The sequence below is a fragment of the Pristiophorus japonicus genome, chromosome 11, assembly GCF_044704955.1.
Source record: "Pristiophorus japonicus isolate sPriJap1 chromosome 11, sPriJap1.hap1, whole genome shotgun sequence".
NCBI lineage: Eukaryota > Metazoa > Chordata > Chondrichthyes > Pristiophoridae > Pristiophorus > Pristiophorus japonicus.
Window position 1 is genome coordinate 92222810 of NC_091987.1, and position 24974 is coordinate 92247783.

General features: G+C 45.6%; 1 protein-coding gene across 7 annotated transcripts in view; it reads right to left on the bottom strand.

The window, feature by feature from the left end:
- Positions 1-24974, bottom strand: part of LOC139276165 (uncharacterized) — an 82506-nt gene that overhangs the window by 46449 nt on the left and 11083 nt on the right. For 5 of the 7 annotated variants that reach the window (XM_070893732.1, XM_070893731.1, XM_070893725.1 and 2 more), the window contains exons 2-3: positions 10437-10885; positions 6924-7035 (exon numbers count right to left, since the gene is read on the bottom strand). In XM_070893732.1, the coding sequence (XP_070749833.1) occupies positions 6924-7035; positions 10437-10694 (370 nt within the window). In that variant the 5' untranslated portion in view covers positions 10695-10885. Of the gene's footprint in view, positions 1-6923; positions 7036-10436; positions 10886-15113; positions 15191-19311; positions 19335-24974 lie in introns of those variants that run through there. The other 2 variants (XM_070893727.1, XM_070893729.1) reach the window with 2 other exon arrangements.

Below are 24974 nucleotides of genomic sequence, written 5' to 3' on the forward strand. Positions count from 1 at the left end.
GGGAGAGAGAAGCGCGCGGGGGGGGAAAGGGGAGAGAGAGCGCGCGGGGGGAAAGGGGAGAGAGAGCGGCGGGAAAGGGGAGAGAGAGCGCGCGGGGGGAAAGGGGAGAGAGAGGGGGGGAAAGGGGAGAGAGAGCGCGCGGGGGGAAAGGGGAGAGAGAGCGCGCGGGGGGAAAGGGGAGAGAGAGCGCGCGGGGGGAAAGGGGAGAGAGAGCGCGCGGGGGGAAAGGGGAGAGAGAGCGCGCGGGGGGAAAGGGGAGAGAGAGCGCGCGGGGGGAAAGGGGAGAGAGAGCGCGCGGGGGGAAAGGGGAGAGAGAGCGCGCGGGGGGAAAGGGGAGAGAGAGCGCGCGGGGGGAAAGGGGAGAGAGAGCGCGCGGGGGGAAAGGGGAGAGAGAGCGCGCGGGGGGAAAGGGGAGAGAGAGCGCGCGGGGGGAAAGGGGAGAGAGAGCGCGCGGGGGGAAAGGGGAGAGAGAGCGCGCGGGGGGAAAGGGGAGAGAGAGCGCGCGGGGGGAAAGGGGAGAGAGAGCGCGCGGGGGGAAAGGGGAGAGAGAGCGCGCGGGGGGAAAGGGGAGAGAGAGCGCGCGGGGGGAAAGGGGAGAGAGAGCGCGCGGGGGGAAAGGGGAGAGAGAGCGCGCGGGGGGAAAGGGGAGAGAGAGCGCGCGGGGGGAAAGGGGAGAGAGAGCGCGCGGGGGGAAAGGGGAGAGAGAGCGCGCGGGGGGAAAGGGGAGAGAGAGCGCGCGGGGGGAAAGGGGAGAGAGAGCGCGCGGGGGGAAAGGGGAGAGAGAGCGCGCGGGGGGAAAGGGGAGAGAGAGCGCGCGGGGGGAAAGGGGAGAGAGAGCGCGCGGGGGGAAAGGGGAGAGAGAGCGCGCGGGGGGAAAGGGGAGAGAGAGCGCGCGGGGGGAAAGGGGAGAGAGAGCGCGCGGGGGGAAAGGGGAGAGAGAGCGCGCGGGGGGAAAGGGGAGAGAGAGCGCGCGGGGGGAAAGGGGAGAGAGAGCGCGCGGGGGGAAAGGGGAGAGAGAGCGCGCGGGGGGAAAGGGGAGAGAGAGCGCGCGGGGGGAAAGGGGAGAGAGAGCGCGCGGGGGGAAAGGGGAGAGAGAGCGCGCGGGGGGAAAGGGGAGAGAGAGCGCGCGGGGGGAAAGGGGAGAGAGAGCGCGCGGGGGGAAAGGGGAGAGAGAGCGCGCGGGGGGAAAGGGGAGAGAGAGCGCGCGGGGGGAAAGGGGAGAGAGAGCGCGCGGGGGGAAAGGGGAGAGAGAGCGCGCGGGGGGAAAGGGGAGAGAGAGCGCGCGGGGGGAAAGGGGAGAGAGAGCGCGCGGGGGGAAAGGGGAGAGAGAGCGCGGGGGGAAAGGGGAGAGAGAGCGCGGGGGGAAAGAGGAGAGAGAGCGCGGGGGGAAAGAGGAGAGAGAGCGCGGGGGGAAGAGAGAGCGCGGGGGGGAAGAGAGAGCGCGGGGGGGAAGAGAGAGCGCGGGGGGGAAGAGAGAGCGCGGGGGGGAAGAGAGAGCGCGGGGGGGAAGAGAGAGCGCGGGGGGGAAGAGAGAGCGCGGGGGGGAAGAGAGAGCGCGGGGGGGAAGAGAGAGCGCGGGGGGAAGAGAGAGCGCGGGGGGGAAGAGAGAGCGCGGGGGGGAAGAGAGAGCGCGGGGGGGAAGAGAGAGCGCGGGGGGGAAGAGAGAGCGCGGGGGGGGAAGAGAGAGCGCGGGGGGGAAGAGAGAGCGCGGGGGGGAAGAGAGAGCGCGGGGGGGAAGAGAGAGCGCGGGGGGGAAGAGAGAGCGCGGGGGGGAAGAGAGAGCGCGGGGGGGAAGAGAGAGCGCGGGGGGGAAGAGAGAGCGCGGGGGGGAAGAGAGAGCGCGGGGGGGAAGAGAGAGCGCGGGGGGGAAGAGAGAGCGCGGGGGGGAAGAGAGAGCGCGGGGGGGAAGAGAGAGCGCGGGGGGGAAGAGAGAGCGCGGGGGGGAAGAGAGAGCGCGGGGGGGAAGAGAGAGCGCGGGGGGGAAGAGAGAGCGCGGGGGGAAGAGAGAGCGCGGGGGGGAAGAGAGAGCGCGGGGGGGAAGAGAGAGCGCGGGGGGGAAGAGAGAGCGCGGGGGGGAAGAGAGAGCGCGGGGGGGAAGAGAGAGCGCGGGGGGGAAGAGAGAGCGCGGGGGGGAAGAGAGAGCGCGGGGGGTAAGAGAGAGCGCGGGGGGTAAGAGAGAGCGCGGGGGGGAAGAGAGAGCGCGGGGGGGAAGAGAGAGCGCGGGGGGGAAGAGAGAGCGCGGGGGGGAAGAGAGAGCGCGGGGGGGAAGAGAGAGCGCGGGGGGGAAGAGAGAGCGCGGCGGGGAAGAGAGAGCGCGGGGGGGAAGAGAGAGCGCGGGGGGGAAGAGAGAGCGCGGGGGGGAAGAGAGAGCGCGGGGGGGAAGAGAGAGCGCGGCGGGGAAGAGAGAGCGCGGGGGGGAAGAGAGAGCGCGGGGGGGAAGAGAGAGCGCGGGGGGGAAGAGAGAGCGCGGGGGGGAAGAGAGAGCGCGGGGGGGAAGAGAGAGCGCGGGGGGAAGAGAGAGCGCGGGGGGGAAGAGAGAGCGCGGGGGGGAAGAGAGAGCGCGGGGGGGAAGAGAGAGCGCGGGGGGGAAGAGAGAGCGCGGGGGGGAAGAGAGAGCGCGGGGGGGAAGAGAGAGCGCGGGGGGTGGGTGCGGGAATGGTGAGAGAATGTGGTGGGTGTGGGGAGGAGCTTCTGGAAGTCAAAGTGGATCGAGTTACAATTTGAAAAGTCCGTGAGAATTTGTGATAGGCGGTTCCAGTTACACATTCTCAAGAAACATCAGGGTGTGGCTTATCGTCCAAGGGGACCAATCAGAGACAACGGGCGGCCATTTTTACAGTACAAATAAACGCGTCCATAATAATTCCAGCACTTTATATTCGCAAGTAACATTCATAGAAACAGAGAAAATAGATGCAGGAGTAGGCCTTTCGGCACTTTGAGCCTACACCACCATTCAATATGATCATGGCTGATCATGCAACTCAGCTTAGTGTCATCTGCAAACTTGGAGATATTACATTCAATTCCTTCATCTAAATTATTAATGTATATTGTTAATAGCTGGGGTCCCAACACTGAACCTTGCGGTACCCCACTAGTCACTGCCTGCCATTCTGAAAAGGACTCGTTTGTTCCAACTCTTTGCTTCCTGTCTGCCAACCAGTTCTCTATCCACGTCAGTACATTACCCCCAATACCATTCACACTACTTTCTTGTGTGAGACCTTGTCAAAAGCCTTTTGAAAGTCCAAATACACCACATCCACTGGTTCTCCCCTGTCTACTCTACTAGTTACATCGTCAAAAAATTCTAGAAGATTTGACAAGCATGATTTCCCTCTCATAAATCCATGCTGATTAGGACAGATCCGGTCACTGCTTTCCAAATGTGCTGCTATTACATATTTAATAATTGATTCCAACATTTTTCCCACTACCGATGTCAGGCTAACCAGTCTATAATTTCATGTTTTCCCTCTCCCTCCTTTTTTAAAAAGTGGGGTTACAGTAGCTACCTTCCAATCCATAGGAACTGATCCAGAGTCTATAGAATGTTGGAAAATAACCACCAATGCATCCACTATTTCTAGGACCACTTCCTTAAGTACTCTGGAATGCAGACGATCAGGCCCTGGGGATTTATCGACCTTCAATCCGATCAATTTCCCTGACGCAATTTCCTAACTAATAAGGATTTACTTCAATTCGTCCTTCTCGCTCGACCCTCGTATTTCCGGAAGGTTATTTGTGTCTTCCTCAGTGAAGACAGAACCAAAGTATTTGTTCAATTGGTCTGCCATTTCCTTGTTCCCCATTGTAATTTCTCCTGTTTCTGACTGCAAGGGACCTACATTTGTCTTCACTAATCTTTTTCTCTTCACATATCTATAGAAGCTTTTGCAGTCAGTTTTTATGTTTCCTGCAAGCTTACTCTCATACTCTATTTTCCCCCTCCTAATTAAACCCTTTGTCCCCCTCTGCTGAATTCTAAATTTCTCCCAGTTCTCAGGTTTGCTGATTTTTCTGGCCAATTTATATGCCTCTGCCTAGGAGTTAACATTATCCCTAATTTCCCTTGTTAGCCACGGTTGAGCCACCTTCCCCATTTTACTTTTACGCCAGATCAGGATGTACAATTGTTGAAGATCATCCATGTGATCTTTAAATGTTTGCCATTGCCTATCCACCGTCAACCCTTTAAGTATCATTCGCCTAGTCAATTCACGTCTTATACCATCGAAGTTACCTTTCTTTAAGTTCAGGACCCTAGTCTCTGAATTAACTGTGTCACTCTCCATCTTAATAAAGAATTCTACCATATTATGGTCACTTTTCCCCAAGGGACATCACAGAACAACATTGCTAGTTAATCCTCTCTCATTACACAACACCCAGTCTAGGATGGCCAGCTCTCTAGTTAGTTCCTCGACATAGTGGTCGAGAAAACCATCCCTTATACACTCCAGGAAATCCTCCTCCACCGTATTGCTACCAGTTTGGTTAGCCCAATCTATATGTAGATTAAAGTCACCCATGATAACTGCTGTACCTTTATTGCACGCATCCATAATTTCCTGTTTGATGCCATCCCCATACTCACTACTACTGTTGGTGGTCTGTACACAACTCCCACTAGTGTTTTCTGCCCTTTGGTGTTCCGCAGCTCAACCCACAGATTTCCACATCATCCAAGCTAATGTCCTTCCTCACTATGGCATTAATCTCCTCTTTAACCAGCAATGCTACCCCATCTCCTTTTCCTTTCTGTCTTTCCTTCCTGAATATTGAATACCCCTGGATGTTGAGTTCCCAGCCTTGGTCACCCTGGAGCCATGTCTCCGTAATCCCAAATACATCATATACAATAACAGCTGTCTGCGCAGTTAATTCGTCCACCTTATTATGAATGCTCCTCGCATTGAGACACAGTCTTCAGACTTGTTTTTTTTAAACACTCTTTGTCTTTTAGAATTATGTTGTAATGTGGCCCTTTTTGATTTTTGCCTTTGATTTCTCTGCCCTCCACATTTACTTATCACCTTTCTACCTTTTGCTTCTGCCCCCATTTTACTTCCCTCTATCTCCCTGCATAGATTCCCATCCCCCTGCCATATTAGTTTAAACCCTCCCCAGCAGCACTAGCAAACACTCCCCCTGGGACATTGGTTCCAGTCCTGCAGACCGTCCGGTTTGTACTGGTCCCACCTCCCCGAGAACTGGTTCCAATGTCCCAGGAAGTTGAATCCCTTCCTCTTGCACCATTCCTCAAGCCACGTATTCATCTTAACTATCCTGCTATTTCTAATCTGACTAGCACTTGGCACTGGTGGTAATCCTGAGATTACTACCTTTGAGGTCGTACTTTTTAATTTAACTCCTAGCTTCCTAGCCACACAAGTGGTAGGCAATGACCATCTCCAACAAGAAAAAGTCTAACCACCTCCCCACGATATTGAATGGCATTACCATCATCGAATACCCCACCATCAACATCCTGGGGTCACCATTCTACAGCGAGTGACTCACCTCCTGACACCCCAAAGCCTTTTCACCACCTATAAGGCACAAGTCAGGAGTGTGATGGAATACTTTCCACTTGTCTGGATGAGCATAACTCCAACAACACTCAAAAAGCTTGACACCATCCAGGACAAAGCAACCCGCTTGATCAGCACACCATCCAACACCTTACATATTCACTCCCTCCACCACCGGCGCACCGTGGCTGCAGTGTGTACCATCTACCAAATGCGCTGCAGCAACTTGCCAAGGCTTGTTCGACAGCACTTCCCAAACCTGCGACTTCTACTACCTGGAAGGACAAGGGCAGCAGGCGCATTGGAACACCATCACCTCCAAGTCCCCCTTCACGTTACACACCAACCTGACGTTGAAATATATCACCGTTCCTTCATCGTCACTGGGTCAAAATCCTGGAACTCCCTCCCTAACAGCACTGTGGGAGAACCTTCACCACGCTGATGGCAGTGGTTCAAGAAGGAGGCACACCACTACCTTCTCAAGGGCAATAAGGATTGGCAATAAATGCTGTCCTTGCCAGTGACACCCACATCCCAAGAATGAAAAAAAAGAAACATTAGAGTTATTGGTTTCTCACCGCAAAATTATAGCCCAGGAAATCAGGACAATTCTGCATTACATGGCTTTGCAAAGCAGAAGAATCCCAGCAGTGCATATCTTACACAGAAGCAACATTTTGAAACAGTATGGTTAACCTTATTTAAAGTGGGATTGTAAAAATGGAAGAGGAGCATCCGGGAGGGCGCTGAGCACCTCAAGTCTCGTCGCCGAGAGCATGCAGAAATCAAGCGCAGACAGCGGAAGGAGCGTGCGGCAAACCAGGCTCCCCATCCACCCTTTCCTTCAACCACTGTCTGCCCCACCTGTGACAGAGACTGTAATTCCTGCATTGGACTGTACAGCCGCCTGAGAACTCACTTTGAGTGGAAGCAAGTCTTCCTCGATTTCGAGGAACTGCCTATGATGATGATAATTTTTTTACTTAACCAATGTTGTGCTCCACATGTATGGTCTTGCCCTAATCATGGGCAGATTTGATGATGAATTAGCTTCTGTTTTGCCCTGCAGTCAATCTTCCAGTCCACTCACTACATTCACACTCCATATTTTGCTTTTGTTTCAAGCAATGGTCTGTTCATATAGTTTGCCCCCATATCCGATGTGCAGGTGGATCAGTCTAGTATGGCATTTCACCAATACTATGATATAATTATGGCATCCTTAGACTACTGTGAATTTTTTCAGGAGATAACTGATGCTTTTCAGCTTTCAGTATTCAACTGAAGCTTGACTGAATATAAAGCAAAGTTAGAAACATATCTGGGTGGTTTACCTACCTTAACAGTTATACCTAGCCCATAATCTTCTTTTCTACTAACCTTCCTTTGGTACGTTTTCTTCAGCCTCTTCCAGTTGAGGGATTGGAGGTGAATCAGGAGGTGCTGGAGTATACTTAACCAAATCAATCAGTTTGTCGAGCTCTTCTTGTGTCTGATAAAAAGTGATTTATAATTTCATCATATTGCTGAATTGTGGCAAACCTGACAAAGTTATACCAAGAGACTCATTTGCAGGACTGCTCATAATAGGGCTAGAATTTCCAGTGGCTCACCACCCAGTTTCTCGGCAGTATTGGACGGTTTGGGCAGTAACCGGGTCGGCGAAAGATTACCCAGCTGAGTTACGCCGGCGGTTTCGAAGTACCTCTGGGGAGCGGACAGCCGGCGTGCACCATCCACAGATCGCCCTGGCGCGATTCTTGGCTCGGCGGTGACCCGTAGATAAGTATAAAAAAAAATGCCCAAGAGAATCAGCGGAGCTGGTGAGTAGCCCTGCAAAAAAAGGTAAGTAATTGTTTTTTTAACTAATTATTTTAAAATTCTCTTGTAGTGATTTAAGTGAAAAGAGTCCAGAGAATGTTTTTAGGATTTTTTATTTTATATTTTTTGAAAAAATATTTTGTGTTTTTCTCCTCTGGAACCCAACCCGCAGCCTCAGTTTAAATTTTTAGTAAATTTAGTAATTATCGTCCATTTTCCTTAAGAACCGTCCAATCGGCCCAAGATTCCATTTTTTCACCGAGAACCGGGGTGCAACGCCCAGTTTTTTTGCTGGGCATATTTTTTTCTTTTTTGGGGGGGGAAGTTTTCGCCGGTGATAATCTTAGCGGTCTTTTGGGTGGCAATCGAGCGCTGGCAGGTTGTTTGGAAATTCTAGCCCATAGTTTTTAAGCCAACAGGAACAAGCTAAAAGAAAATTATTCCTGCAAGTTGTCCGCTGCAAAACCTCGTCATTGGAGCATCAGTGGAGTCCCTCACCCAGAATACTCAGGTGAATCTTCTGTCCACAAGACAACATACAATGGAAACAGGCCTTTCGATTAGGTACTTCTAGCACAAAATCCACTGCTTTTCATGCTGCCAATCTCCACTTTATCTTATTTTTCTATCCCCTCCTCCTTTACTGTGACATTGGCAGCATCCTCTTAGTAACCACTAGGCTACTGTACCCATTGCAAGTCCTGTCTCCTGCCGGTCTTCTGACTCGAGACTAAATATCAGAACAATATGGATAGTAAATTCGGCCAGGTTTTGGAGAGCCACAGAACAACTCCTTATCCTGCTGGATCAAGAATCCCGTGTCTAAAAAAAAATCACTGAAAAGAGATCTACTGTGTTTTAGCTGATTTATGCAAAGATAAGCCCAATTCTCCCAGAAATGTAGACAACAAAATGCAGATGATCAAATGTTCCACAGGGTTGGAGTATGTGGGACCAGTTCTAGTTTGCTTTTCACAAAATAAAAATTAAATCCACAGTGGATTTCACAGTGCACACCTGTGATCCAACCGTGATTTGAACTGCACCGAAACTGGCTCTTATTGCACTGCAGGACGTAAACAGGACGGCAACATAGAAAGGAGAGAGAAAGTTTTGTGCAGGCATATTTCCATTAATAGGTACTGTATCACTTCTAGGCCAGTTACATTTTGATGTTTAGAGAAACCCAAGTGTGGAAGCATTATTTCGCTCTAGGATTCAAAAGTTTATAAAGAATCCGATTGATCCAACAGGCTGCAGTTATACTACACCTAGTGTGGAATCTATCCTCCTAGGGGATTTGCAGGATCTTGCGGAGACATCATTGGTGGTATTTCTCCAGCGATGAGTTGTCTACTGTATATGGTCCACATCACTGAGCCATACAGGAGGGCGGGTATTACTACAGCCCTGTAGACCATAAGCTTGGTGCCAGATTTGAGGGCCTGATCTTTGAACATTCTCTTCTTCAGTCAGTGTTCTCGATCAAGCCAACATCTCCAGCATCGAAGCACTCAACCAGCTCCATTGGGCGGACCACATTGTCCGCATGTCCGACACAAGACTCCCAAAGCAAGTGCTCTACTTGGAACTCCTACACAGCAGGCAATCCCCAGATGGGCAGAGGAAACGTTTCAAGGGTACCCTCAAAGCCTCCTTGATAAAGTGCAACATCTCCACCGACACCTGGGAATCCCTGACCAAAGACCTCCCTAAGTGGAGGAAGAGCATCCGGGAGGGCGCTGAGCACCTCGAGTCTCGTCGCCGAGAGCATGCAGAAACCAAGCGCAGGAAAGTGCTTGTGGCAAACCAGACTCCCCACCTACCCTTTCCTTCAACCACTGTCTGCGTCACCTGTGACAGAGACTGTAAATCCTGTATTGGACTGCAGAGTCACCTGAGAACTCACTTTTAGAGTGGAAGCAAGTCTTCCTCGATTTCAAGGAACTGCCTATGATGATGTACGGAATCAAGCAGTTTGAGACTTCCTGTCTGAAGTGGTCTTATTCCTCCTTAGTTTCAAGTATGCTTGGGACCAATGTTGTCTCTTAAGCTGTGCGTGTGTGCAGCCACGCAGTAGTCTGTAAGGTACCGCGCAGGCCGCTCAAGCTTTTACATTGGAAATACGTGCGCAGAAATTTAAAGGGACCGCGCATTGAAATAAACAGGTCGCACACAACAAAGACAATTTAGAGGGAACATTTCTTGGGCCTTAGATTATTCCCAAGTTACACTATTGCTTTTGCATCAATCAGCAGCCGTAACTGCTTTGCATCTCTGTGAAAGCGGTTACGCAATGACATAAATAAATTAGATTTTATATAGTATTACTTATTCTTACTCAAATATAAAACAGAAAATGCTGGAAATACTCAGCAGCATCTGTAGAGAGAGAAGCTCCACATACGCTGCCTGATCTGCTGAGTATTTCCAGCCTTTGCTGGTTAGATTTCAGAATTCCAGCATCCGCACTATATTGACTCACTCAATTCTTACTCAATGGGGCTGTTGAACCAGGATGGGCACAACCAAGTTAATTTCAAACATTTCAAATATTTCAGTGTCTCAGAACAGGTTTAACCAGTCGATTCAATAGAATGGATATCTGTTCTATTTGCTGACATTGGGAGTTACAAGAAAGCTTATGTCTTTCTATATACAATGAATTATTCGCAAACTACAATACCCGAGAAAATGGCCTCCCTTTTACATCAATGTTGGAAATTCTAAGCAATGAAAATCTAGTAAAGGACTATAAATACAAGACAAGGTTTTTGTGACAGGCTTATTAATCTGCAACAGTGAAGCGCAACCAAATTGTACAGAAATCGGAGCCACCTTTTAATCGTTGTTGTACTCTCAGTTTTCATTTTCTTCCTATTTGTAAAACTAGTTATACCAGCACAATTGTGCTGACCTTTTGTCTCCCAACACTAACTGGTTTTGTTCTTAAGCTTTTACTAAACTGATAAATATGCTAGTTATGTGGAAGCTCGAGGAGACTTTATGGAAAAATCATATTAATTTATTGCATTATCATATGGCTAAATATTTATAACCAATATTACCTACCAAATTCTGAAAATCATCGTTTCCTCCAACGTGGACGTTGTTAAAGTAGATTTGTGGTACAGTATGACGCCCAGTGATTTCTACAAGTTGCTGTTGTAGAACACTATTATTCATTACGTCAACGTTCACAAATGGGAGACCCATATTAGTCAGACAAGCCTTTAGACGATGACAATGAATACATCCCGTAATGGAGTAAATAGTAATTCTGCCTTCTAATTGCTGCGGGATCACTGCATCAACATCTTCCGGCTCCATTTTAGATTTGCAGGACCGAAGAATGTGTTGCCAATCTACATTTGTTTTTTGCCTGTTGCTGGATTTGCTTCACTGTTGCTGGATTTGCTTCACTGTGGACTTGTGTAAAGTTCATAAACTACGGTGTGTCAAAACTGCTTCATTCCCTGGAATCCTTCCTGTACCTGTGTCTGCCACTGAATTCTCAATTCCTGAAAGCACCAATGGATACAAATGAATTCACGGTACAGGAAAAGAAAGATAATATTTGCATTTATATGGTGCTGTTCACACCCCCAGGACATTCCACAGCACTTCACAGCCAATTAATTACTTTTGAAGTGGAAACATTTATCTCGGGAGTAACATTTCTACTCTGGTACACTCAAGCACAGATGACTAAAAAATGTTCACTCCCCAAACTCAGTACTTTTCCTGTAAACACTGTACATTTTATTACTTCTAGCACAAAAAATAAAGCTGTTCCCAAGTTTATAAAATATAAGTATTACGTGCCAAAAAACGAAATGGTGGATTGTAAGCAATGTAAACTAGGGACAAGTAAAAATTTGGACTTCATAAAACTGGTTTCTACTTCAGTGTCACAATGGTTCATTCTGGAAATATTCGATTTGGAATGTTTTCAGTGTTCCAGAGAATTGTGGTTAATGATTATTTGAACAGGTTATTGTGGAATAGAAAAGCATTTGCTCTTTAATAACCATGGACTCAAGTGTTTAAATAAATTTAAAAGCAGGCAAGCACAATTTGACTAGAGAATCAACTACAAAAATTTACGCTACTGTAAATGAATTGACAAATGTTTGGATCTTGAAGTCAAATCTTACTAAAAAAAGTCTCCACTGTGTTCCACGTAAAAAAAAGGCTGGACACTTTTTATAGTGTGGATTCCAGAACTGCACACAGTAATCAAAGTGTGGTCTAACCAAGGTTCTATATAAATTTAATACTACCTCCCTGGGTTTGTATTCTATCACTCTAGAAATGAACCCTAGTACTTTGTACTCTTTACGGCCTTATCAACTTGTGTTGCTACCTTTAGCAATTGATGTGCCTGTATTCCTAGATCTATTTGTTCCTCTACCCCATTTAATTTCTTGTCTTCCAAGGAAAATGTGGTCTCCTTATTCCTCACTCCCAGAATGGATCCATGCAGGACACCGCTTCCCACTTTCTGCCGTTCTGAGAAACTTCCCTTAATCTTCTACCCTCTGTTTTCTGTTTTGTAGCCATCTTTCAATCCATTCTGCTACCTGGCCCCCGATTCCTTTGTCAGGAGTCTCTTGTGTGGCATCTTATTGAATGCCTTCTGAAAGTCCATATACAGCACATCCGCTGCATTGTCCATATCTACTCTGTTACTTCTTGAAATAATTCAACATGGTTGAACATGATTTTCCTTTTAGAAATCCATGCTGACTATATTTTATACATATATACCCTATCGCTAGATGCTTTTTCATTTGATCTTTTAGCAAGATTCTCATGTCTTTCCTACCACTGACGTTAAGTTAATTGGTCTATAGTTTCCTGCGTTAGTTCTATCTGCCTTTTCGTAGACAGAAATTACATTTGCTTTTAGTCCGTCCTCTGGCATTATTCCATTTTTTAAATTGACTTAGATTCTAGTTTCTTTGCGAATCAGTGGATACAATCCACCTGGACCCGGGATCCTGTCCTGCTTAGGTATGGCTAGTTTGTCCAGTATCTCATTTCTTTCTATCCTACCTGTTGATTCTTCTACTGTTGTCATTGCCTGTTTGTTAGCCATATCAGTGAAAGCTGATGACAATTACCTTTTCAGTATCCCAACCATTCCAGTATCAGAGTTTATCTTGCTCTTTCTTTAGTGGTCACATCCCTACCTTAATTTTCCTTTTTGTTACTTTTGTACCTATAGAATACTTCTGTCCCATCTGTGACAGAGACTGTGGTTCTTGTATTGGACTGTACTGCCACCTAAGAACTCATGTTAAGAGTGGAAGCAAGTCTTCCTTGATTCTGAGGGACTGCCTATGATGATGATTTCTCGTTATATTCTTTGATATTTTATATTTCCTCTTTGCCTTCCTAGCTGTCTATATTTAGTTGCTTTCCTAAACTCATTATATTCCCTTGTGTAATATTCTTTATTCTATATGTACAGTCCATATACCCTTTTCTTTAGATTTGATTTTATCCTCACCTTTAATTATCTATGCCATCTCACTCTTGGCTAGTTTGTTATTTTTTTAGTGAAATATATTTCCCCTGAACTCTATTGATCTCTTGTTTAAATATTGCCTGTTGTTCTTCTACCTCTGTCAATATTTTTTTTCAGTTTATCTTCCTTGGCTCATCATTCCCTCACAGTTGGCTTTTTTTTCCAATCTATTACTTTGGTCTTTGTACTATCTGCAGCTGAATTATTATCTTAAACTTTATTATATTGTGAGCACCAGACACTAGATGTTCTCCCATGCTTACTCCTCATATCTGCTCTGGTTCATTTCCCATTACTCAGTCCAGTAATGCTTCCTCCATTGGTGGGCTCACATATTGGCTCCAAACGGTGTCTTGCACATCCTGTTAAAAACTCTACTGCCTTCTCCCCTTTTCCTCCCCCTCAGTTTAATTGGGGGTATTTGAAATCCCCCATGATTCTGATTCTGTGCTTTATTACTCATTTCATATATTTGCCGAAACATTTCTCCCTTCAGTTCCATCTCACTATTTGTGTCTGTTGCATACCCTCAAGTATGATTAATGACCTCCTCTCCTTTACCCCAATCCATATGGATTCTGCTTCTGTCCCTTTGTTCGTTATGTCCTTTCTTGATTCTGCCATTATATTATTTCTGATTAACAGGGCTTTTTTCCTTCTGTCATTTTTAAATACATGATAGCCTGCAATATTTAACTGCTAATCCTTTTCTGTCTGCAGCCATGTTTCCATTATCTCCATTGCATCTATTTCCTCTCTTCTAAACTAGTGCCTCCAATTCCTCCATTTTGTTGCTGTTGCTCTGTACGTTGCTTTTGAGGCAAGTTAATATGCTCTGGTGTCATTCCATCTGCTTTATTGTTATGGTATTATATTACTATTTCCAATAACCTTTTCTGTCCCCTGAATATTTATGTTTCATGTGTCTCTTTTTGTACTCTGACCTTAGCTTTCATCCCTTCTTTTCCTTATCTTTAGATTATTATTGTATCCACTCGAACTGAATGCAATGGCTTACTATCAAGTAGTCTCTTTAAACCACAAGTATATGTTGAAATATTTTTTTTATTCGATCTATACATATAGTTTACTTGCTACTTTTATAAACATACAAGATGCTTTCATACCTCCAATGTGGAAATTCTTTCACCTCCAAGCAGAAAAATTCTGCACACCATCACGAACATCTTTTTGTAAACATTAATTAGAAACTGAATAAAAGCAAGTAGAGCCATTATAACCACATTTGGATAATTTGTCATGCAGCTAATTCAAATGTGTAGCTCTTGAGATTTTAACACTAGGTAACTCTGAGAATATATGACCTTCCAATGTGCCAACACATAACTCACTTGAATTCCTATTCAAATTGCCCATTTTAAAATCTATTTACAGTGCCAGCAGGTTACACTGCTCCAGATTCAGGCTAGCATAGAACTAATTAATGGAGCATATTTTTCAATAGGATTAATTTAGACAGCTTCAGTAACTCAGTGGAACAGACCAATCATGACCCATGAAAAAGAAAACACGAATATACAGTCAACACTTTTTCCTCCCACAAATGTTCCCCTTCCCTTCCTGAAGGCACTGACTTATGTAAGGAACAGTTACAGTTCAAGAGGCAGTCAAGTTACTGTAGGAAGTGTTGCATTTAAAATGGTGTTTTGAACACCCTGCTGCACCCTTGGAAACAGAATGATGAATTCTAAGTATTCTAAGAAGTTCAGACAGCATTCTTAAAACAAAGGACTCAGACAATGGCTCAGGAACCAGCAGCTCTAGCTTGCCGAGGTCACAGGCCCAGAGATAACACATAGGTTATGCTGTCTGGACAAGATAAACAAAATTGGGAGGGACTTATCTAATATTATAAGCTTTTGTAATTACAAAGGCCAGCAAGGTCAAAGGAATAACTAGCTAACGAATCAGCTTAGCTTTTGTCTTGTAGGTAAATTTGCACCTTGCACTTCTTTGACATGTGTTGGTTTATAAGTGAGTGATACTGAAAAGATGTACCCTTGCCATAAAATGAGTCAACTTGTTTGGACAGATGTTGAAATAGGTGGATAAAAGGAGTCTGTGAGAAATTAAGTTTATATAAGATTGAAATTTCACACTCAAACCATAAGAAGGTTGAAGGAAATAGAAAGGTCTGGAAAAATCTGGGAAAAGTCCAGAAATGGTTATAACAACAACAATTTGTAATTATCTACCTTTCATGTAGTAAAAAGTCCCAAGGTGCTTCACAGGAGCATATCAGACAAAATTTGAATAAAGCAAGTCTTCTAAGCTGAAATGTGTTGTCAAAAAAAAGAGAAATATAGCTAAAAATAATCAAGCAAATTAAGTTGCAAATAAAGACAGAAAATGCTGGAAATACTCAGCAGATCTGTGGAGAGAGAAACAGAGTTAAAGTTTTAGGTCGATGACCTTTCGTCAGAATCGTTATCAACCTGAAACGTTAACTCTGTTTCTCTCTACACAGATGCTGCCTGACCTGCTGAGTATCTCTAGCATTTTCTGGTTTTTATTTCAGATTTCCAGCATCTGCAGTATTTTGCTTTTGTACCAGAAGTTAAGTTGTAAGTCTGTTTGAAAACAGTGGAGACACAAGTCAGCATAGCTAAGTGTAAGGTTAAATCTACCGGGAAGAGAAGCAGACAACACAAGAAAGAAGAAATATCACAACTACGTATGGAGATTGAACTCTCAGACATCTCGACAGATGAACATCATTGACCAGAGAGAGCCACATCAAAGCTGCATGAATAGACTTCAAATATATCTGAATTGACTTGTTACCCAAACTGTTAACATGTCTGCTATATAACTTGTACCATGCCATACACTAAATGTAACCCTGTCATTCATAGGCGGTCCCTCGAAACATAGAAACATAGAAAATAGGTGCAGGAGTAGGCCATTCGGCCCTTCTAGCCTGCACCGCCATTCAATGAGTTCATGGCTGAACATTCAACTTCAGTACCCCATTCCTGCTTTCTCGCCATACCCCTTGATCCCCCTAGTAGTAAGGACCTCATCTAACTCCTTTTTGAATATATTTAGTGAATTGGCCTCAACAACTTTCTGTGGTAGAGAATTCCACAGGTTCACCACTCTCTGGGTGAAGACGTTCCTCCGCATCTCGGTCCTAAATGGTGACCTCTGGTTCTGGACTTCCCCAACATTGGGAACATTCTTCCTGCATCTAACCTGTCTAACCCCGTCAGAATTTTAAACGTTTCTATGAGGTCCCCTCTCATTCTTCTGAACTCCAGTGAATACAAGCCCAGTTGATCCAGTCTTTCTTGATAGGTCAGTCCCGCCATCCCGGGAATCAGTCTGGTGAACCTTCGCTGCACTCCCTCAATAGCAAGAATGTCCTTCCTCAGGTTAGGAGACCAAAACTGTACACAATACTCCAGGTGTGGCCTCACCAATGCCCTGTACAACTGTAGCAACACCTCCCTGCCCCTGTACTCAAATCCCCTTGCTATGAAGGCCAACATGCCATTTGCTTTCTTAACCGCCTGCTGCACCTGCATGCCAACCTTCAATGACTGATGTACCATGACACCCAGGTCTCTTTGCACCTCCCCTTTTCCTAATCTGTCACCATTCAGATAATAGTCTGTCTCTCTGTTTTTACCACCAAAGTGGATAACCTCACATTTATCCACATTATACTTCATCTGCCATGCATTTGCCCACTCACCTAACCTATCCAAGTCGCTCTGCAGCCTCACAGCATCCTCCTCGCAGCTCACACTGCCACCCAACTTAGTGTCATCCGCAAATTTGGAGATACTACATTTAATCCCCTTGTCTAAATCATTAATGTACAGTGTAAACAGCTGGGGCCCCAGCACAGAACCTTGCGGTACCCCACTAGTCACTGCCTGCCATTCTGAAAAGTACCCATTTACTCCTACTCTTTGCTTCCTGTCTGACAACCAGTTCTCAATCCATGTCAGTACACTACCCCCAATCCCATGTGCTCTAACTTTGCACATCAATCTCTTGTGTGGGACCTTGTCGAACGCCTTCTGAAAGTCCACATATACATCAACTGGTTCTCCCTTATCCACTCTACTGGAAACATCCTCAAAAAATTCCAGAAGATTTGTCAAGCATGATTTCCCTTTCACAAATCCATGCTGACTTGGACCTATCATGTCACCTCTTTCCAAATGCACTGCTATGACATCCTTAATAATTGATTCCATCATTTTACCCACTACCGATGTCAGGCTGACCGGTCTATAATTCCCTGTTTTCTCTCTCCCTCCTTTTTTAAAAAGTGGGGTTACATTGGCTACCCTCCACTCCATAGGAACTGATCCAGAGTCAATGGAATGTTGGAAAATGACTGTCAACGCATCCACTATTTCCAAGGCCACCTCCTTAAGTACTCTGGGATGCAGTCCATCAGGCCCTGGGGATTTATCGGCCTTCAATCCCATCAATTTCCCCAACACAATTTCCCGGCTAATAAGGATTTCCCTCAGTTCCTCCTCCTTACTAGACCCCCCGACCCCTTTTATAACCGGAAGGTTGTTCGTGTCCTCCTTCGTAAATACCGAACCAAAGTACTTGTTCAATTGGTCCGCCATTTCTTTGTTCCCCGTTATGACTTCCCCTGATTCTGACTGCAGGGGACCTACGTTTGTCTTTACTAACCTTTTTCTCTTTACATATCTATAGAAACTTTTGCAATCTGTCTTAATGTTCCCTGCAAGCTTCTTCTCATACTCCATTTTCCCTGCCCTAATCAAACCCTTTGTCCTCCTCTGCTGAGTTCTAAATTTCTCCCAGTCCCCAGGTTCGCTGCTATTTCTGGCCAATTTGTATGCCACTTCCTTGGCTTTAATACTATCCCTGATTTCCCTTGATAGCCACGGTTGAGCCACCTTCCCTTTTTTATTTTTATGCCAGACAGGAATGTACAATTGTTGTAGTTCATCCATGCGGTCTCTAAATGTCTGCCATTGCCCATCCACAGTCAACCCCTTAAGTATCATTCGCCAATCCATCCCAGCCAATTCACGCCTCATACCTTCAAAGTTAGCCTTCTTTAAGTTCTGGACCATGGTCTCTGAATTAACTGTTTCATTCTCCATCCCAATGCAGAATTCCACCATATTATGGTCACTCTTCCCCAAGATTGCTAATTAATCCTCTCTCATTACATAACACCCAGTCTAAGATGGCCTCCCCCCTAGTTGGTTCCTCGACATATTGGTCTAAAAAACCATCCCTTATGCACTCCAGGAAATCCTCCTCCACCATATTGCTTCCAGTTTGGTTAGCCCAATCTATGTGCATATTAAAGTCACCCATTATAACTGCTGCATCTTTATTGCACGCACCCCTAATTTCATGTTTGATGCCCTGCCCAACATCACTACTACTGTTTGGAGGTCTGTACACAACTCCCACTAATGTTTTTTGCCCTTTGGTGTTCTGCAGCTCTACCCATATAGATTCCACATCATCCAAGCTAATGTCCTTCCTAACTATTGCCTTAATCTCCTCCTTAACCAGCAATGCTACCCCACCTCCTTTTCCTTTTATTCTATCCTTCCTGAATGTTGAATACCCCTGGATGTTGAGTTCCCAGCCCTGATCATCCTGGAGCCACGTCTCCGTAATCCCAATCACATCATATTTGTTAACATCTATTTGCACAGTTAATTCATCCACCTTATTGCGGATACTCCTTGCATTAAGACACAAAGCCTTTAGGCTTGTTTTTTTAACACCCTCTGTCCTTTTACAATTTTGCTGTACAATGGCCCGAACGAGGATGACTTGCTTCCACGAGAGTTCACAGATATTTCAATGAAGGACCCGATGTTCCAGTCCTGAACTCCAGTTGAGGGGTTGGAAGATGCCTGTGCGGGAATTTTATTTAATGTGTGGTGACCGTTGCACATCAGCCACCACACGGGCTTGACAGAGCTAGGCCTTTATCCAGTGGCAAGAATTAACCAGGACAACTGGATACCTGCTGTGCTACACGGACCTAGTGCGCACACATATCGCAGTGTGGGCTGGTGCGTGCTGCCCCTGGGCCCTTGGCTCTTCTGGGCCCCGTACCCTCATTCGCCGCACCACCGCCACGATGTTCCAGGGCCCAGCGCTCCAGCTCTATTTATAGCCCCGACCTGCGGTGGTGTTCTCACACGGATCGGGGTGGCCCACGACGTAACCCTGTAGAGCTCAAGCTGACAGAGTTGCTGAAATACTCCAGGTATGTTTGAGCCTGCAACAATTGAACTGTTAGTTAATATATGCGCAAATATTTAATGTACAACTGTGGTGGTATTAATCACATTGTCATATGTGTTGATAAATTGATGTTAGTTTGCGCATATCTGATGATTCTGATGAGAGATTTAGCAAACTTACTTGATGTGCAGTGTTCCTGTTGTGTTGGGTTTGGTAATTGCAAACAGTAACATGACCTGGACAAGATGGTTCAAACAATCTACACTTTAGAGATCAATAAACCTTAGACATAGAGGGTACATTTCCAATTCTAATTTCTGGTGTGAACTAGAAGCAATGGGCTTTGAGATTCATCTGACAGCATTTGACTAATACAAGCTTTACAAATTTACTAACTGTTATTCTTACATCATCTTTCACACTGATTTCCCAAGGTGTTGCACACATTACATTTCCTGTAACTGTTTCCCTGCTTGGCTTCCGCTCCCTAATTCTTTCTGTTGCACTCTCTGTTGTTTCTCTTCCAGTCTCCCTTCCTTCTCTCCAACTTTCGCACACCTTCTTGTTGACTTTGCCTAGTCTATTTTACCACATTCTCCATTTTACATTACTGAAATGGGAAATGAGAGTGCGACTTCTGTCACAGACAAAATAAATTGTGAGTAGTTACACCAATAAAAGGGAACATTATGCACATATATAATCCTTTTGTTTTGGTTTACAGAACCAAATATACCTTGTCCTCAGCAGGAACGGCTTTCCCTACATCAGTAGCAGAAAATTCAAAAGTTAATTTTTAAAATTCTAAATGAAAACATTCACAATACACCTATATATAGTCACACATTGAAACATTCAGTATCGCAATCATTCAAATCAAGATGAAGGGATTAACCTCACTTAGATAAGGTGCTGTTGCAAATTACTTCACAAATTCTTGGATTTCTTTTTCACATTTATGAAGAAAACTTAATGGGCCGGAATCTGTGGTGGGTAAGAACAGTGAAATAATAGCGTTTGCCGTTACTACCCCTTTGAAACTGACTGCAATTTCAAGATGTAGCACATGCGCATCCTAACACGGAAATCCTGAAGTTGCGGTCAGTTGTGCACTGCTCCGACTCCAGCATCGAAGCACTGACCACACTCGACCAGCTCCGTTGGGCGGGCCACATGTGTCGGGCATGCGAACAAGGACTCCCAAAGCAAGCGCTCCACTCGGAACTCCTACACGGCAGGTGATCCCCAGGTAGGAAGAGGAAACTTTTCAAGGACACCCTCAAAGCCTCCTCGATAAAGTGCAACATCCCCACCGACACCTGGGAATCCCTGGCCAAAGACTGCCCTAAGTGGAGGAAGAGCACCCAGGAGGGCGCTGAGCACCTCGAGTCCCATCACCGAGAGCATGCAGAAAGCAAGCGCAGGCAGCGGAAGGAGCGGGCGGCAAACCAGACGCCCCACCCACCCTTTCCTCCAACGACTGTCTGTCCCACCTGTGACAAGAGATGGAATTCCCGTATTGGACTGTACAGTCACCTGAGAACTCACTTTCAGAGTGGAAGCAATTCTTCCTCGATTGAGGGACTGCTTATGAAAATGAAAAATGCTCTGACACTGGTTGTGCTGTAGACCCCCCCCTCCCCCCCCCCCAACCCAACCCCATATCTGGCAATCAGTGCAACAACAAAATGAGTGAAACTGACGAAAGCTGGATCTTTTCCGCGGTTAAATTCCCCATTAAATGTTAGGCCTCGTTGGCAGCATTCTCTAAGCTTTGCAGGTCCTGCGCAGCCAGTGAGCTGGCTTTTAAATAGAAAAACCACATATGCGCTGACTTTTGAATGGCTTGCACAACCCGCTGAAGGGGCCGCGCGGGGGAAAAAATTACAGGGAACATTGCTTGTTAGATTAGATACAACTGGGGTTGTAACAGCGTAGACTGGTAAACTAGCGTCATTGCCCTGAAAAATTAATTTTAATTTTGTGGAGTGTCAAATTTCTCCATTATGATAAATTACAATTTTTAAGAAATTTTTTTAAAAGTTACGGTTTATTGATGATTATTTTAGGTTCCACCTTATCCGCACGTGAGAGCCCCAATCTTTATTTTGCGCTCGCTAACATTTTTGAAAAATCGGGATAGAAGCAGGTTCTTCACTGTCTGCAATGTGATTGGCTGCTTGGACAGCTTGTTGACATCACAGCAGATCGCGCTAGGGACTCCCCACTATACTGCAGAGAAATCACTTACGTTTCGATAAAGGCAAACATCTTGCCAAAGTAACCGCAAGATCTCTGTGAGCAGCTTTCTTTGGAGTCAGCAACGAACGCCATTGCTTCACCACTGATCACAAACTCCGGGCCCATATGTTCATAATCAAAATACCTCACCAAAATAGCCAAGCTGATGATATATGATAGAAACAATATTTCCATACATAGTAAAACTCACTGCACTTCATAAAGTACTTACAATTTTTCCATACATAGTAAAACTCACTGCACTTCATAAAGTACTTAATTGTGTGGTGTACTTTGCGATATTCCATAACATCATAAAGCTTTACATAAATGTAAATACGTTGGAAACAACAACTTGTATTTATATAGCACCTTTAACGTGGTGAAACGTCCCAAGGCACTTCACAGGAGTATTATGAGACAAAAAATGTGGCACCGAGCCACATAAGGAGAAATTAGGGTGTGGAAATATCAGAAAGAATTCACGATTAACAAGAATTTAGCTCATGCTTGAGGTTAAACCAGTAGACTCAGTGACTCTTGCACTGAAAACAGCAGGCACTGATCTCGGAGTGAAGAAAATAAGGATAAAAGCTGCAGAATAGTAAAGCCAAATTCAAAGGAGTCACCATGTGTAAGAGATAGTGTGTGAATAATGAATGTCAGTTAACAGGGTCCCTACAAACGCTAGTGATCGAACAAAAGGTCAGTTGCAGGAATAACAGATGTGGCCAAATGGGAGGGGAAGTTTACCTTAGCAGAAATACGCTGTAGGAACAGCAGGGGTGGGAAGGGATGAGAAAGATCTAACTGATTAAGATATGGGGCACACACACCAATAACGAAGGCACCGACATTAGTAATAACTCATGGAGGCAAGACAGGGTTACAATAACAGAAGAATGTATATGTACAAAGTTGAAATGTCAGCAGAATCTGTCGAAACCGACACGTGTTTAACCGAGAGAAGAAAGGGTATAACTTGGCACAAAATTTGGAGGAAGTTAGCAAGAACGTAGGAGCAGCACTCAACAGCAGGAACCTGGGGTAGAATCCCTTAGCTGAAGTCGGACAGCGATTGATCACCTCGGACCGAATCGGGCAATATCTATATAGGTTGTGAGTCCTATATTCTGTAATCCATATAGGTTGTGAGTCCTATATTCTGTAGTAACTAATAAGCAGTGTTTGTTAAAGCATTTATTAAAGATAAGTTGGCTTGTGAATCTAGTGTCATAGTCTTTTGTTCAGGTTAAACTTACTGTGGGAACCCTAAAAGGAAAATTGCGAACCTACTTTTTCAATCTTTCGAACATCTAGCGAATTTGGCGCAACAAGGGCAAGTGACCAAAAGCTTGGTTAAAGAGGTAGGTTTTAAGGAGCGTCTTGAAGGAAGAGAGGTAGAGAGGCGGAGAGGTTTAGGCAGGGAATTCCAGAGCTTAGGGCCTAAGCAACAGAAAGCTCGGCCACCAATGGTTGAGTGATTATAATTAGGGATGCTCAAGAGGGCAGAATTAAAGGAGCGCAGACATCTTGGGGGTGGGGTTGTGGGGCTGGAGGAGATTACAGAGATAGGGAGGGGCAAGACCATAGAGGGATTTGAAAACAAGGATGAGAATTTTGAATTTGAGGCATTGCTTAATCGGAAGTCAATGTAAGTCAGTGAGCACTGGGGTGATGGGTGAGTGGGAGAGTGGGACTTGGTGCGAGTTAGGACACGGGCAGTCGAGTTTTGGATCACCTCTAGTTTACATAGGGTAAAATGTGGGAGGCCAGCCAGGAGTGCATTGGAGTACTCAAGTCTAGAGGTAACAAAGGCATGAATGAAGGCTTCAGCAGTGGATGAGCTGAGACAAGGGCGTATACATGTGATATTACAGAGATGGAAATAGGCGGCTTAGTTATGTTGCAGATATGGGCTCGTAAGCTCATTTCAGGGCCAAATATGACACTAAGGTTACGAACAGTCTGGTTCAGCCTCAGACAGAAGTTGGGAGAGTGATGGAGTCAGTGGCTAGGGAATGGAGTTTGTGGCGGGGGCCAAAAACAATGGCTTCACTCCTCCCAATATTCAACTGGGGAAAACTTCTGCTCGTCCAGAACTGAATGACGGACAAGCAATCGGACAATTTAGAAATGAAACAAACTTAAGTAGTATAATAGCCTCCAAAACACTAGCATATTTATTAAACCGTAAGCTGGTATGTGCCCTCCCCATACCAGCCGACCATAATGATTCACATACCATCTAATGCCCAATCAAATGTGCCTCAACACAGAGGCCATCCCATTCTTGCACATGCTTCTCGTGAACAGTTTTTAAAGCAGGGCCAGTTCAATGAGGTCACAAAGAACCTTCAGTGACATCAAACCCGTTACTAATGTCACCTCATAATTTTGGAATGTGAACAAAATAGTTGTAACCTCTCGAAGACCACAGTAGTAGTACAGCTATAGCCTTTGGTCGCCTAAGAAATAGTGTGTTTGAAGACCAGAACCTTAAAACCAGCACAAAGCTCATGGTCTACAGAGCAGTAGTGATACCTGCCCTCATATATGCTTCTGAGACATGGACTATATACAGCAGGCACATCAAAACACTGAAGAAGTACCATCAATGCTGCCTCAGGAAGATCCTGCAAATCCATTGGCAGGATAGGCGCACCAACGTCAGTGTTCTCGCCCAGGCCAACATCCTCAGCATCGAAGCATTGACAATGCTCAATCAACTCCAATGGACGGGCCACATTGTCCGTATGCTGGATACAAGACTCCCAAAGCAAGCGCTCTACTCGGAGCTCCGACAGGGCAAACGAACCCCAGGTGGGCAAAGGAAACGTTTCAAGGACACCCTCAAAGCCTCCTTGAAGAAGTTCAACATCCCCGCCGATACCTGGGAATCCCGGGGCCAAGATCGCTCAAAATTGGAGAATAATCCGTGAGGGTGTTGAACACTTTGAGTCTCTTCTCCGGGAGCAAGCGGAGACCGAGCGCATATGGTGGAAGGAGCGCATGACCACCCAAGCAACCGGCACTTCAACAAACCGGCACTTCAACAAACCGACACTTCAACAAACCGGCACACTTCAACAAACCGACACACTTCAACAAACCGACACACTTCAACCAACCGGCACACTTCAACCAACATCCCTTCAAACCAGCACTTCAACCAACCAGCACTTCAACCAACCAGCACTTCAACCAACCAGCACTTCAACCAACCAGCACTTCAACAAACATCTGTCCAACCGGCGGCAGAGACTGTAGCTCCTGCATTAGTCTTAACAGTCATCTGAGAACTAATTTTTAATGTGGAAGCAAGTCATCCTTGACTCCGAGGAACTGCCTATGATATGAGTAGTGCAGCACCAAGTATTTCAAATACAGTAAATGCAATAAGCAGAAAAATGAAACTCAAAACTCAAGAACAATAAAAACAAAATACTACAAAGGCTAGAAATCTGAAATAAGAAAAAATCAGAACTATTAGAAACACAAAGCAGGTCAGCAAGCATCCCTAGCGAAAACAGCAGGGTTAATGTTTCGCAAGACCGTTCTGATGAGGGGTGGAAGTATAGGGCCCAAGTTTCCACACGATA